The sequence below is a fragment of the Quercus robur genome, chromosome 2 (assembly GCF_932294415.1).
Source record: "Quercus robur chromosome 2, dhQueRobu3.1, whole genome shotgun sequence".
NCBI classification, from domain to species: Eukaryota; Viridiplantae; Streptophyta; class Magnoliopsida; order Fagales; family Fagaceae; genus Quercus; species Quercus robur.
The window spans coordinates 87,741,497-87,757,014 of NC_065535.1; the positions used below are offsets into that span (position 1 = coordinate 87,741,497).

Here is a 15,518-nt window from a genome sequence, read left to right on the forward strand (position 1 = left end):
ATACCTAAACAATAGTTTTCAGCCTTACAGCTACTCCCCAAAGATTTCAGGAAGGTGCTGATGTGACAAGGATCAACACCAACAATCTAACCTACACGTGGAGGGCAAAGATGAAAGGTAAAAGATAGTATAAAATAGAAGGGAGGCCTTGAAAGAAGGAGATCGAAAATTTGAGAAAAGAATACTGTAGCACTAAGAACTATACTTGTAATCAAATTCAAGAAGTATATACAAGAACTAATCTCCTCGGATCGGGTGAAGGACAGTTTTTCTTTCGGTAAAACTAGCATATCTTTGCTTTCTTGCTATCTGGATCTATTATACATGTTACCCAACTCGTTAGAGCCTAATTTTCCAACCCACTCTCTACAAATTCATTGTATTGGGCTCTTTGAACCTAGATCCTTTTATCTTTTGGGTTTAGGACTTAAACTGTGGCCCTACAGTATTGATAATGAAGCTATCATACAATGATTTTAAAATGTGAAATACTTGTAAAATAAAATTTTAAAACTTTATATATTTGCAAGTGATCTTTTTATTTTTATTTTTTTTATGATGTCAATATATTCAAATTTTATTTCTATTAAATTTTATTTAGTTTAAATTTTTTAATGACCACCTTGAAGCGGCATTGACTATTTAGATAAGAAAGTTTCTTGAATGATTTGAATGATATCATTTGAGAAGTACTCGTATGCACATTGTAACAAATCTCAAGTGAGAATTATCCATCCCACAAGTATTAGCAGTCCATATAGGTTTTTGTTCGTGAAATGTTCCAAATTTTTAACTTTATGCCATATGGGCCTTCCATTGGACTACCTTCCATATATAAAGCAAACGAAAATTGTGTGAAACGCGTAGTTTGTAATAATTAGTGGATAGGCCCACAAATAGCACAATTGTGCAACTTGTGTTGACCAAAGAAGTAATGTGGATAGGCCCTCTAGTGCCTATTCTTGAAAATTTTTTGTTTTTTTTGAAATATAAGACTCTAGAATATATATATATATATATATATATATATATATATAAATAGATCATTCTATGTTACATACAATTTTTTTTTTTTTAATAAGTCAGCCTCATAACCTATTTCATAAATTATAAATCAACAGTTAAAATTAAAAGGTATGAATCGTATGATACAATAAAAAAAAAAAAAACATATTCATAGTAAAATTTTCATATATCAATATTAGATAATTAAAATGAATGCTTTTAATGAAATTTGTCTTGAAGTTTCACAGAAAAAAAAAAAAAAGTGAAGCCATTATAAATAATTCAGTCTAACTTTCTACCAAGTATTTTAAATCCTTTCTAGTTTATTGTCAATTGTCCTTCCAATTTAGAACTACTTAGCTATATAATATTAATCTAAACTCGGTTAAATTCCAAAACATATTATTAATACAAGGATAAATTTCAAGGAAGATTTTATTGACGTCATGTGGCATAGAACTAGATATGCCCTTTTCGATAGATTCCATTATGTTGAACTTTTTTATATGTAATGAGCATTAACAAATTATTTGTTATCACAATAACAAATATAACTTAAGAAATATAAAGCTAAATATATAAACAAGTCAACAAATATTTTTTTTATTCTTACTGAAAAAATGAGCAATTTACATATTTTATAAAATGTTTCACAATGAAACACCAATACCAGAGTATTTTTTTTTTTTTTTTTGATAGGCTAAACTACCAGGTCGTCCCTTCAGCTAGGCAGATGCTCCATGAGTATACAGAGGCAAACCAAACTCCAACGCTGCAGTCTCTCCCTCCTCAATGTTCTCAGCCTAGATGGGAGCCTCCGCCTCCACCGCTCATCAAAATTAACTTTGACGGTGCGCTATTCAAAGATACAGAGGAAGCAGGACTGGGAGTTGCCGTACGTGATTCTCATGGAAATATTCTCGCATCCCTAGCAGAAAAGATTAGGATGCCATCATCGTCCGACGAAGTTGAAGCTCTTGCAGCGGTTCGAGCTATCACCCTTGCTATGGACCTCAATCTACCATCTTTTATTGTCGAGGGAGACTCCGAGGTGGTTATTTCAGCCTTAAGGAAAAAAGAAGACTCTTTTTCTTCTTTTGGCCATTTGATTTCTTCCGTCAAGCAAATTTTAGTTAACTGTAACTGCATTTCTTTTTCTCATACCCGTAGATCGGGGAACTCAGTTGCTCATTCTTTAGCCAAATTCGCAAAAACTATTGATGGTGTACTAGTGTGGATGGAGGATGTTCCACCACCTATTTTGGATGTTCTTTTAGTCGACTTTGGCTGATTTTTTTAATAAGATGAAGATGAATTCTCAAAAAAAAAAAAACTACCAGAGTTGTTTGTATTATTATTTTATAAAGAAGCAAAAATTTAAGTATCTCGCTCTAAATGACTGTAGTCATCTAGTTGTAATATTTAAAGTTGTGAATAAGTAAGCTAAAATGATATATTTCTTTATTTACATACATATGAATATAATGAATATATTACACAAAATAGCTAATAATTAGATTTAACTTTTACTTTTTCTTAAAAAAAGATTTAACTTTTACTAAATTAAACATTATATCTCTAATAATTCACACCAATTAATAATTTAAATTTTGACATTTTTGTTGTTGTAATTATATGTTATAAACTATAACAAAATTACTCTATCTGACAAGGGGTTGCACTACCTTGTACCAAGTGGTTATTAGAAACTTGAATAAATTACTTAATTTTTGTATGACTTGGGATGGTTTCAAATTAAATCTTAAATTCAAAAAAATGTTTTAATAAAAACATTAGAATTTAAAATTGGTTCAATTCACAGGTTTAATCAATTTCTAATATCCATTAACTAAAAGTAAGAAAAATTCACACGAGTTACGATTAAATTTATCTAAACATAAAAAAGGTCAATATATATGAAAATTTGAGTTTATAAAATATTTGGGATTTATAAAATTATATAATAATCAGTCATTTGGACATTATCATAAAAATATTCAAAATGAAATTACACATTACAATATTACATAAGCTCATTTTCAAATGATATTATATAATAAAAAGTTGTGTTAGAACTTATAACTTATAAATGCTACTGATTGCATACATTATAAACATATTCAAAATTGTAAAAAAAAAAAAAAAGATTACATCCATTCAAATTATATTATAAAAAATCTAGATTTACATCATGTTTATCTCTTTATTTTTTGGTTACTTTATGTTCCATCAATTATAATATGTTTGATTTTGTTTTTGTATTTTAAATTTTAATTATTTTATAAGAAAAGTCAAATGAATACCTGACAGATTATAATTGATGGAATATAAAATGAAAAAAAAAATAAAAAAAAAGGTAAGAGTAGTTGTATTGGTATATATGTATATATAATTAATATAATTAGTAATCCTTACTATATATATATATTCTCTTACTTAACTAGAATGAAATTTGGTAGATTCTAAAAAAGAAAAGCTATTAAATCATTGTAATATTTTTATTTCCTTTCATAAAATTTTCATGTGTAAAAAAAAACCAAAAAAAGAAGAAGAAGAGAATTAATAAAGTGTGACGCGGCTGCAGTAGTGTTGACTGGACCAAAATCTTAGACGAACGTAGGGTTTAATACCTACTATCACTCCCACTTTTCTCCTCCTCTTTCGCAGAGTAGCCGAAAAAAAGCCTCTGCTTCTCGAACCCAACCCCTTCAAAACCCAACAAACCAAGCGCCACCGTTTCATACCCTAACACCTCTACAATAAAAACCAAACCCAATAACCACTTGGCAATCACAACAATTTTTTTTTTTCAATAACAACAAATTATTTGAGCTCCACAAAAAAATGTCCGAGACTTTACTAGCTAGCTTGGGATCCGATATCCAACAATCGGATCCTTCGCCCGCTTCGACGTCATCCGGATCCTCCTCCTCTCTATTCCAGCGGAAAATCGAGTTCCACCCGGCGAGGAAGCCATTCAAGGGCTTTAGTAATGGTGGCGCCGCCGCCGATTTCCGGCTCGAGACCCTGAACCCGGGTGGTGGTGGTTCTGATCAAAGGCGATCCGGGTCGGGTCAATTGGGTTCTCAGGGGAAGAGAGGAGATGGGTCGGAGGTTTTGGAAAATGGGTTGGATCCTGAGCTCAGCTTCGGGATCACTGTGCGGAAAATTGTAAGGGGTTTTTGTTTTTTTTTTAATTTCTGGGTTTTGATTGGCATGTGGTTTTTTCATCTGGGTTTGGATTGTTTTTTGGAATTTAGTTGTAAAGTTTGGTTTTTTAATTTTCATGCCTAATGTAAAATATGCTATTTTTAGCTGGTAATGTTCTTGATGTTCTATTTTTTTTTTCTGATTTAATTGAGGTGTGGAATTTGGAAATTGTACCTTTTAGTTTGATTTAAATGTGTAGTTTGTTTTTATAAATTTATTTGATTTTCATACTAAATTGATTAATTTAAATGCAGTGTGATTTTTACAATTGTAGAAATGTTCATTGAGTTTGATTTCCCCTTGTATGGTTTGATTTCTGTTCAATTGTGTTTGTAATTTATAAATTTTGAAAGTCTTCCTCTCAATTTGGTCATATTTTGCTCGAGAATTATTATTTGTTTTCCTTCTTGTTATATTTGGCTTCCAATTTTGTTCTGGTTTAATTGGATTCATATTTTATTTTATTTTTTAAGCAGTTCAATTTTTCTGATTTTTTATTTGGGTTTTGAAGTTATCCAATGGCTCAATAATAATATGATGGTGTGAATAATTTCAGGGTGCTGGTCTGCAAAATCTTGGAAATACCTGTTTCCTCAATTCAGTATTGCAGTGTCTAACATACACAGAGCCTTTAGCAGCATACCTGCAAAGTAGCAAGCATCAAAATTCTTGTGAGTGACCCCTAGACCCACCTTTATGTCCCAAAGGGCATACTTCAATAGAAAAATATAGGCTAAAATACACTTTTTGTCCCTGAAATTTGGTCCAAGTTCAGTTTTTTTTTTTCCTGTCAAAATTTAAAAAGAATCAATTTTGTCCTTGAATTTTTTTTATAAGTTATCAATTTCGTCACTCTGTCTATCTACCAATATAGAAATTGCATACCTGGAAAACAGGGTGCTGGCATGGCACAGTCTGTCAGGGTGCCACCTAGTGGTGGGAGGCTTGGGCTGAGCTGTAGACTTAGACATCCTCCGCACTAGGAGTATTCCTTGGATTACCTGATAAACGGTTTTGGCAGGTGGGGTCTTGTATCCGGGGTTTACTAATTACTACCCAAGGGTGGGTCCCAAGAGCCCTGCCTTGGTGAGGTTCCATGCCATCTGGGGGGAAAAAACAGTTAAAAATTAATGGCAGATGGATGGAGTTTGAAATTGATACTTTAAAAAAATTTTAGGGATGAACTTGCAACTTTTTAAACTTGAGCCAATTTGTGCTGTAGATACTATAGATATATCTGGATGCATACTCATACATTGTCTAAAACTTGCATCCTTCATGAGTCCTGCATAAAGATGTTTCCTTCCATGTTAAAAGCATTTTTTTTAGAGATATGTTTGCCAAAGTATGGCCGGCTGTTTGATTATGTGTAATGGGGACTCTTTAGCGCAGAAGAAACATGAGGATTTCTGACGGTGTTGAGCGACCTCATTTTGTAAACAAAGAGTTTCTGTTCAGGTCCTTGTATGATTGGATGCTTGCCTTGCCAAGTGCCTTGTTGCTCAACTACTAATGGAAATGTATAGAGTTCAAATCCCCCCTCCCCCAACTATTATATTTTTTTTTTTAAATGATTGTATGGCTGCCATGGGAAGCATCCCACCCAAAAGTACACATGGGCCAGGTTGGAGGTAGAGGGATGTACTAAAAAGGCAAATTTGGCCTACTTATCTTTCCACCCAAAAGTGGGTGAATTTGGGTAGAAAGCATTGGCTTTAAATGAATTTTATTATGATGCCAAAATGCCCTTATAAAGAAAGGTTCTAGAGGAAATTTGCCACGATTTTCTCTCATTTCCCTCCTGGATATCCAATCAAGTGGAAAGAAAATCTCTACCCTCTTCTCTTCCTTCTCTCTATGCTCCCAAACATAATGTCAATTTTCATGTGACTTAAGGAGCCCTTGAAAGAACAAGTGCACTGATTATACTAGCAATTGGGTTTTAGCATTCTTGTCATGGTTTAGTTTTTTGGGGATACATGTAATATCTTTGGTACAAGTAGATATGCCTAAATTCTACCTATCACATATATCCACAATCCATAGACTTCCAGCTTTAAATCTTGGTCTGGATCCTGAGACATCTTGAAAGGGATAAAGTTGGGCCACAGTGGCTCTGGTGTGGTGGGTACATAGACGATTCATATTTTATAAATATATGGATTACTATCATTTCAATTCGGTATGTGAGATGCTGGCTTCTTTGACTGATCCAACTTTCATTACAGAATGAAGGCCCTAACTCGATTGTTTAAACGTTGACTTAGTTCAGTAGGAAAAGTAAGTGAACTTTTAATTTCTTGAATAGTTGGTAACCACATTGCCTCTTGATGTTCACAGGTTCTACATTATGTGTTTTTGGGTTTAAAATTTTGAGTGCAGGTTTCATGTCATTTCTAATTTCATTCCTTGTTTGATGAAGGCCATATTGCTGGGTTTTGTGTTTTGTGTGCCATCCAAAAACATGTCAGCTGTGCTCTTCAGTCAACCGGAAGAATATTAGCACCTAACGATTTTGTCAGGAACTTGCAGTGTATCCTTCTGTTCTTCTAAGTGTATTTTTTTTTCTTGATAATTGAATGGAATGTTCAGTGTTTTGTCATGATGACTGTTGATGAAATTTTATTGATTATTTTAACCAAAAATACTGTGTTAGCCAATGAGGAGGTAGGTGAAGAAAACTAAAACGAGGTGTTTTGGTTCTTGGTAATTGTATCTAAATTTATACAATTACCTTAGGAAAAAAATATGCATCTAAATTTATACAATTTCAACATTTGCTTTGATCTTAACCACACAATTAGGCATATCACGGAATTTTCGAAAAGCTAGACAGGAAGATGCTCATGAGTACATGGTTAACTTGCTGGAATCAATGCATAAATGCTGTTTACCTTCTGGAGTGCCTAGTGAATCCCCTGGTGCTTATGAGAAGAGTTTGGTACACAAGATCTTCGGAGGTCGCCTCAGGAGTCAGGTAACACTTTGTTTCTACCTGGTATAATATTGGGCATATTTGTTAATGGCCAACCTGTTTTTTTGGGACTTGGTTTTGGAGAGTTTTTAGACATGTTGCAAATGAGCTTGGAAATTTTTTTACTTAGATTTATTCGATAAGTTTTCTTGTTACTTCTGCAGGTTAAATGCTTGCAATGTTCATATTGCTCCAATAAATTTGATCCATTCTTGGATTTGAGTCTTGAAATAGTCCAGGCAGATTCCTTGCATAAAGCACTTGCGAACTTCACTGCTGCAGAGCAGTTAGATGGAGGAGAGAGGCAATACCAGTGCCAACAATGCAAGCAGAAAGTTAGGGCTCTCAAACAGCTTACTGTGCACAAGGCTCCATATGTTCTAGCCATTCATTTAAAGCGTTTTCATTCACATGATCCTGGGCAGAAGATTAAAAAGAAAGTTCATTTTGGTCCTACAATAGATTTGAAACCCTTTGTCAGTGGTTCCTACGTAAGTTTTTTTCATTTCACGTTTTTTTCCCTAGAGTTCATAAGAATAGCCATTTGAACATTTATTAAAAAAACAAAGGCCATCTAATATGTTAATGTATTTTTTAGTTTTGACTAAAATCTGATGGATTAACTTTTATTTTTCTTCCAACAAAGGGTGGAATTGAGATTGAAATATTGCTTTTATAGATTGAAACTATGGAAAACTGGGAAAATGAGAATTGAATGAATAATGTTGAGGAAAATAGTTTTTGCTTGTTAGGCCAATCTAGCATATACAATCCCTGAGAATTGTGCCAAAATATTAATTTTGTTGGGCAGACATTTAGTACATGCCTTTTATTTTGGGTTCATATATCTCTTTGACTACTTTGACAAATGTCAATAATATTTAATGTGTACTTCCAACTTTTAGGAGAAGTTATTTCCCATCTTTTCACAGGCCTGGTTTTTTGGTTGTTTTAGTAACTAGTATGATAATGCCTAGAACTTGTACTTAAATCAACTTGAAGCTGCACTTGAAATTATTCACATCCATCATGCCAGTGGACTTTGGACCAAGTAGCGTCTCCTCATAAATGAGGTGGTGGGTGCAGTCACTGGTTCGATTCCATTTGAGTGTGCATGTTGTATTTACCTGTAAAGAATAGATAGTAATGATTGACGACCATTGCTTGTGAAAGGAAGTAGCAATGGCATTCTGAACTATCTGCTACTGAGTGCTACTTATGGTACTGGATATGATGCTAGTGTCAATGTGATTCCTGGTTGCAGAGATGGAAAATGTGTTTCCTTTTGAATTGACCAGATTGTTAGGATTCCACTTGGATCATTATCTGGACAAAGCAGTTTGCTGGGGTTGATTTTTGCATGAATTTTTTTTGTTTTGCTTGTGTGGTATGTCTTGTGTTGCTGAATGTGCTGATAACTTTCGTGTCATGGTTTTGTAATAATTTAACATTAAGTTTTTTTCATACTTTGCAGGAGGGAGATCTGAAATATACTCTTTATGGGGTTTTGGTTCATGATGGTTGGAACACCCATTATGGTCATTATACTTGCTTTGTTCGCACTTCAAATGGCTTCTGGTACTATCTCAATGACAATCAGGTATGGAAAATAACTTTCTATCTGCTAATCCATTTCAGATTTTGGATAAAACCACTCTTGTTGATGATTTAGATTTGAATGAAAGGATTCAAGGACTCCCCTACTACTGTAGCACAAACAAGAAAAGAAATGAAAGCAAGATGTAGATATAATCTATGTTGTTGTGTGTGTATAACTATAAATTTAAACATGTCCTACAATTTTGCATGCATTTCCCTCAAGATTCTATTTTGAATTTAGAAAACCTAGATTTGACTGAACAAGATTTTGCTGATTGAGGGTATTTTCCTGAGTTTTTGTAGAGAGCACTAACTACACCCCTTAATGGTTTTTGTAGTCTTGTTACTCAACCCTTGCTTCTCTGTGCCAGATTAGGAGTGGTTCAAAATTTAAGGGGTGTACTTGTGCTGTGTTCTGTGAGGAATTTGGGAGATAATGTTAAGGATTTTTTTCTTGATAAGTAATAAAAATATATATAAATCAGAAAAAGGATTCACCCAATATATAGGAAGTGTACTGGGGTAAACAATCAGTTACAAAAATTGCACAAATCAGATAATGTTAAGGATTTTTGCTTGCTGAAGTGTTTATTTTGGGAAGATGAGGGTTGCACCAAGTATTTATGCAAATTTGTAGGGGGTGTTAAAATAGTAAATATATGTGTTATTATCTGCATCAATAACTTCCCATTTTAACATGGTGGTTTTCTTTAAATGACACTTCTTGAATGGGTATGCTTACTTCAAAACTATGTGATACAACAGGTTTTTTTTTTTTTTTTTTTAATTTTTTAATGTCCTCATACTAACATACCTCTATAATTTTCCTGGAAACAATTTTCTTATGAGTTTTCCCTAACTTGTTGTAACAGGTTTCCCCAGCCAGTGAGAGGAGAGTTTTAGAACAGCAAGCTTACATGTTGTTTTATGTTCGTGATAGAAGAAATATTGTTCCCAGGAAACCCCCCACTGATGTTGCTCAGAAGGAGAATTTGAAAGCAAATGCTAATGGAAACAGGACATCTTCCGCTTTCAACCACGTGTTAAAGGAGGCAGTTCAAAATGCTCCAGTTGAGAAACGGTTAAGTAGTGCAACCCCTGCTGCTGTTACTCGAAAAGATGCATTGAATGTTGTTCCTTCAACAGTACCCATTATGAAGGAAGTATCACTTCAGAAAGATAATTGCTTGATAAAGACAGAATGCATGGTGCTGAAAAAGGATTCTGTATCAGAAAATTTCCCAAAGGTGCCATTATCAAACAACCCACCAGAAGGGCTTCCTGTTAGTAAGCCAAAATCAATAGAAGCCCTATCGCAGCCAGCTCCATCTTGTAATGGTGATGTTCCCAATTTTGAAAATACACCTAAGGGCAAAATTAATGATTACAATGAGAAAGGAAAATCAAAGAAAGACTCCAGTGTCTCAGTGGCAACATCACCTAACTTCAATGATGTCCAAAGCTCCTCTACTGCTAAAAGTGTCACAGATGAGACCTCGCAGAAAGTAAGACAATGTTTTCTACATATGCTTCAGTTTTTTGTTGGTGGGATTTTCACCATGTTTCACACTGACATATAAATCCTTTTATTTGGCAGATTAATCTTGTTTCACATATTGTTCCATCAGAAGATCTGAATGACAAAACATTGAAGGAAATGGACCCAGTAAGTTCACCAAAACAAACAAGCTTTGAAATCAGTCAGGAATTCATTATTATTCCTGATTTCTAAGCTTTAAGTCCCTAATTTTTTGGACAAGTCTTGACTTCTTTCTTTATCTTTTTCCAGGTTGGACATACACCCAATGGAAGCGCTGTTGGTACTTCACTGGTTGAGGCTGCTGGTGGTAGGGTTCAAAAAGTTGAACTTGATGAATCAGTTAAATTATCTAGCTTATCAATTGAGACAAATGGATTGCACACAGAAGCTCATAATTGCAAGCTCCACAAAAAGCTAAAAAAGAAGCATTTGAAGTGTAAGGTGGCAAGCATGCAGCTTCACTCACACTTCCTTTTCCGGGCATCCTTGAGTTTGCAGAAGAAGAAGAAACACAAAAGAAACAAAAGGCGCACTTTAAACACGAAGAATCTTAGCAGAGAACACTTGTTGGACAGAGATTGCATTTCAGCAGATCTGGGGCCATCTACATCTGAGAGTGTTGGGACTAGTTCCTTGCATTTAAGTCATCCTTTGAGAAAAGGCACTAAAACTACTTCAGAAAAAAGAGCTAATGATGTTGCTGCAAAGGGTTATATATATTCCAATGGTGATTGCTCAATGGATGTTAAAATAGATGGTGAATTTAGACAGAGAATTGATGAGAGTGGAACCGTGCTTGCAACTGATAAGCAATTAGACAAGAACTCTGGCTCTAGCTCTACTTTGGTTGCAAACCAGAGGGAAGCAGTACGGTCAGATGATTTAAAAGATAGCAAAAGAGAAGTAATGCAGAATGGTTTGATGAGTATGCTTACTCGAGGTCTAGAAGAGACAGTTGGTAAGTGATTTTTCTACAATTTATTTCCAGTTATCACCTGATCATATATGTTATGTATGAGGCTGGTGGTACTTTTATGTACATCATTGCGTATATTTCATTGTTAGAAATAATATTTTATGGGTTAGTTTTCAAATTTGGCTAATCTAGCCTAACTTTGTCACATTCGATGTCCAAGCTGAGAATATAGTACATGGTGGTGATCTAAGATCTACTTCACGTTGTTTTTAGATCAATATGTACGATGCTATAAAAAGTGGCTGCACGTGCTTCTAGCTTTATAACACTTGATCAAAATTTCTTTGTGCATTAAAAAAATAAAAATCAGAAACTGAGATAGTATGGTCAAGTAAAGGCCTGTCTGTCTACCTGATCTCCACCTTGGACATGTTTCCCCAAGTCCATCCTGGTTTCACCATCATTCCTCCCATTAATGAACTTTAAATGTAGTGAATCAATAAAAAATAAATTTCAATGTTAGTCAAACAAGGTCATTGCTGCATTATCATGATACAAGGATATTATTTTTTATAATCTGAAAGCCCCAGTTTTTAATTGGCTAGTTGAAATTACTTTTTGCCAACTGACATTCTAGTTTACTAATTCTGAAAAAACTAAGTAATGACTTAGTTCTTAGTGTTATGGCTTTCTGATCTCTTCTCTTACCTTGTTGATTGCAGTTTCTTATTGGGATGGGATAGAGTTGCCTCCATGTCCGATTGCAACATCAAATGATGTGGAGAGTACCAGCATTGGTTATGTACTAGATGAATGGTGAGTTTGATTGTTTCATATCCTCTTACCTTTTCCTTTAGTTTAGGCTTTATTAAGCCTCAAAGACAATGAAATCAATGATGTCAAGACACAATGTAGCTTAGGTACAGAAAGGATTTAATGGTGATTCCTTGATGCTAAAGAGTTAATGACAACCTTACCTGAACACAAGTGAGGTACTGAACACAGTCAAGTTTGGGTGTATATCTGAACTGGACTGCTTTGTGGATGTAGAGTCATGAATTTGTGCTTGGATCTTTATCTTTAGGGTGATGTGTTTTAAGTTGACATGGGTGGAAGGAGATGTTTTGAAGAGTGGGTTTAGGACACATTGGCAGTGTAGGTGGGCTTTGATGATGTAGTGGTCAACATGTTGGGTTAGATGGAGATTGTGTTGTTGATTTTTGGCCCAATTTGACCAGTGGGCGGGTGGAAAGGTTTTGAATTGGAGGTGAGCAGTTGAACCTCAAAACTATGTGGTTATGGGCCAAAACTCCAATAGAGACAACCCAAAAGTTGTTGAGGAGCTAGACAGGAAGACCTGTGATTCCAGGGGAACACTGATGATTATTTCCTATGTGGTAGCATTGAAAGGTGAGGGTGGCACAATGTGAACCCCGCATGCACAAGTCCAATTAAGGACAAAAAACGAGAGACACCCATAATGAAGGAATCTGAGATTTTCGTGGAGAGTGATTGTTGACTAAATCAACTACTAAGCACCGTTCACAGTTTCAACTTAATTTCAAAAATAAAGATCATCACAGTAGACAAAAAAGGAAGTAAGCTGTTAATGTGGGGAGAATTAGCTCCTAAAATTCTGGTTACCAATTGGATTCCTCATGTCAACTTAAGGAGGTGCACTTTAAACTTTGCTTTGGGCATATAATTCAATTTGGCCAATATTTGGGCCACATGGAGTTGGGGACCACAAAAGTGGAAAGATAACCAATGTGGCTTACCCAAGATAGACTTTGGGCTTTAGGCTGTTTGAACATAGGAAGTGCTCAAAGCTAAGAGCAAACAGGCCTTTAGATACAAGGCACCAGACCAACACCCATTATTGAGCTTCGGGCATCGACCCACAAAGGTGTTGAGTTGGTGTTAATTGAACTTGGGGATTTGGCCCATAGAGGTGTCATTGCTAATATCGATGTATGGGATTGTTGAAAGGGCTATAGAATCCGAGAAAGAAGCATGGGTTCTGAAGGTGAGGAACCCTGAGTGGGCACTCCTATTTAGACTCTGTTGTTTCAAGTCTATAAAGAGGAGGCCATGGTTTTGTTTGAGGATATAGAGGCACAATGTCAAAATGCCCCCTCCCCCCCAAGTAATACCGTAGACTAATTTTTAAAGGCAAGGCAATAAAGAACTAAAGAATCTCTCTTCTTTAGTGAATTTATGATTCAAAAGGAGCTAATGGGGGCCTCAGGTGGCTAGTTATTACTTATTACACCAGGACAAACATGTAGTCAAGAAATCGGATTCAATTAAAGGCAAGTTTTCAATTTCTTGCAAATTTAGAAATGTTATGGATCTTGGGTTTTTCCTGGGGTATATGGCCCAAACTTTGTTTATGACATAAAATTACTTTGGGAAGAACTAGTAGCCATTTATAGTTTGTGGGAGTTGCAATGGTGTATAAGGGGCAACTTCAGTGTGGTTCGCTTTTTAAGCGAAATATTGGTGGAGAACCTCCTCAGCCTTCTGGAAAATTATAACGTTTAATAACTTACGAAGAAGAAATATAATTGTTGTGTAATGGAGTAGTAGGTGTAACAAGGATGGAGAATCAATTGATCATTTGCTTCTACAGTGCGATGTTGCTAAAGTTCTATCTCTAGTAGGCAGTGGGTCATGTCTACGAGGGTAATAGATATGTCGGCTTGTTGGAAGGGGTGATTTTCTAGATATTGGAGTGGTGATTTTTGGAATGCAATCATATTGTGTTTAATGTGGACTATCCAGAAAGAATGCCATTGTTAGATGTTTAAAGGAGTCAGGTGAACCATGATGGAGCTTTAGATGGTTTTTTTTTTACATGCCCTTATGTTGGTAGGATGGCTACGTGAAGTGGTTATTCTCTCTAGTTTACTCAAGTTCCGAAATTATTGTACTTCTAGTTGGGATCTATTTGCCTTTTGAGTACATTACCTTTGTACTTTCTTGTTGTCTTTTTTGTTTTCATACTACATATATATATATATATATATGTATGTATGTATGTATGTATATGCTTTATTGAAACTTTAGTGTTTAATGGGGTTTGTTTGGGTGGTTTACACACATTTGATTCTTGAATTAAAGTTAGAACAGGCTCAACCCTGACCCATTTTAAATCTGTGATTCATTTTTCAAATTCTACAGGGATGAGGAATACGACAAAGGAAAGAGAAAGAAGGTAAGGCAGTCTCAGCATAGTTTTGGTGGAATAAATCCTTTCCAAGCAATTGCAACCAAGAAAACACAATTCAAGAAGGCTAAAGTAGACCGTTCTAGTGCTGGAAATCAACCATTCAGGATATGAAGAAACTAGATCAACGTTGATGGAATGTAAGCTAGACTTACAGGCTTGCCATCATATTTATTGTAGCAATTGTTGTATTTTTGAGTTGAAATTTCAAGGAGGGAGAGTGCTAGAATTGATCTTATTTTTTCTTTTTGGGTTTTTGTTTGTTGGGAAGGAGAGTTGGGGATTCTACATTTAACCTATTCCTGTTAGAACAATTGTATCTGTTGGAAGAACTCTATTAGCTGAACAAATTCTTATGTTTAAGAAGTGAATTAAGTTTTTTTTTTCTTGTTCGTATCTTTCTTTTCCAATCCACCCAATATTTGAGTTATTGATTTGAGCTATATTCCTTGTCTTCCCTTTTTAACTGTTCAAACAGGTGGATTTTCCCTCCTCTATCTCTTCCATCTGCATCATTTTTAAGTAATCTTAACTGTCAAAAGTCTTGTAACTTAATTGATATCTCCTTTTTTTTTAATTAAAAAAAAAAAAAAAAAAACTCTCAAAACTAAAATAATGTCAATTGCCATTATTACAGATAAGTTCAACCATCATTTATGAACCTTGGACTTGTTCATTACTCCTATATATGAAAACAAAATCAGTCCGGGCAGAAGTCTACAAAAGAAACAATGCATTTACACGGAGTCCAATACTGGCATTAAATTGCCTTTTGTGCCTCTTCATAATGTCCAGCCAAACAATGCATGGTCTACTCTATAGCTGGTGGCATCAAGAAAATAGGTTCACACGTAACTAAAGAGTGATTACAACTTTTATTATATTGGTCTTACAAAACTGATTTGTAAACTTTTAAAACACTTGCTCTAGCATAAGCTCATGGATAATCTTCTAAAATATAAAAAGTGCAAAATTTTACACATTTTAACCCAATACTCCTCTACATTAATTTTTGTAAAAATGTCTAAATATGCACAATGGTTTT

General features: G+C 34.7%; 2 protein-coding genes across 2 annotated transcripts; both read left to right on the forward strand.

Moving 5' to 3' along the window:
• The first annotated feature begins 1,738 nt into the window (after positions 1–1,738).
• On the forward strand, positions 1,739–2,296 carry LOC126704942 (uncharacterized). The gene has a single exon (XM_050403923.1). It carries the CDS (start codon positions 1,739–1,741, stop codon positions 2,294–2,296), a length of 558 nt encoding a protein of 185 aa, XP_050259880.1.
• Positions 2,297–3,644: 1,348 nt separating this feature from the next.
• LOC126715621 (ubiquitin carboxyl-terminal hydrolase 23) lies at positions 3,645–14,865 on the forward strand. Its single transcript, XM_050416322.1, has 11 exons — positions 3,645–4,176; positions 4,772–4,886; positions 6,638–6,748; positions 7,020–7,192; positions 7,354–7,680; positions 8,664–8,789; positions 9,661–10,293; positions 10,386–10,454; positions 10,578–11,286; positions 11,967–12,060; positions 14,428–14,865. Exons 1-11 carry the CDS (start codon positions 3,850–3,852, stop codon positions 14,585–14,587), a joined length of 2,844 nt encoding a protein of 947 aa, XP_050272279.1. The 5' UTR covers positions 3,645–3,849; the 3' UTR covers positions 14,588–14,865.
• The last annotated feature ends 653 nt before the right edge of the window (positions 14,866–15,518 follow it).

What these genes read in the sequence shown, in the direction of transcription:
- LOC126704942 (XM_050403923.1), top strand. Translation starts at nt 1,739, where the DNA reads ATGCTCCATGAGTATACAGAGGCAAACCAAACTCCAACGCTGCAGTCT.
- LOC126715621 (XM_050416322.1), top strand. Translation starts at nt 3,850, where the DNA reads ATGTCCGAGACTTTACTAGCTAGCTTGGGATCCGATATCCAACAATCG. An exon ending in GGATCACTGTGCGGAAAATT is followed by an intron (nt 4,177 to 4,771) that starts GTAAGGGGTTTT and finishes GAATAATTTCAG; the next exon opens with GGTGCTGGTCTGCAAAATCT. An exon ending in TAGCAAGCATCAAAATTCTT is followed by an intron (nt 4,887 to 6,637) that starts GTGAGTGACCCC and finishes TGTTTGATGAAG; the next exon opens with GCCATATTGCTGGGTTTTGT.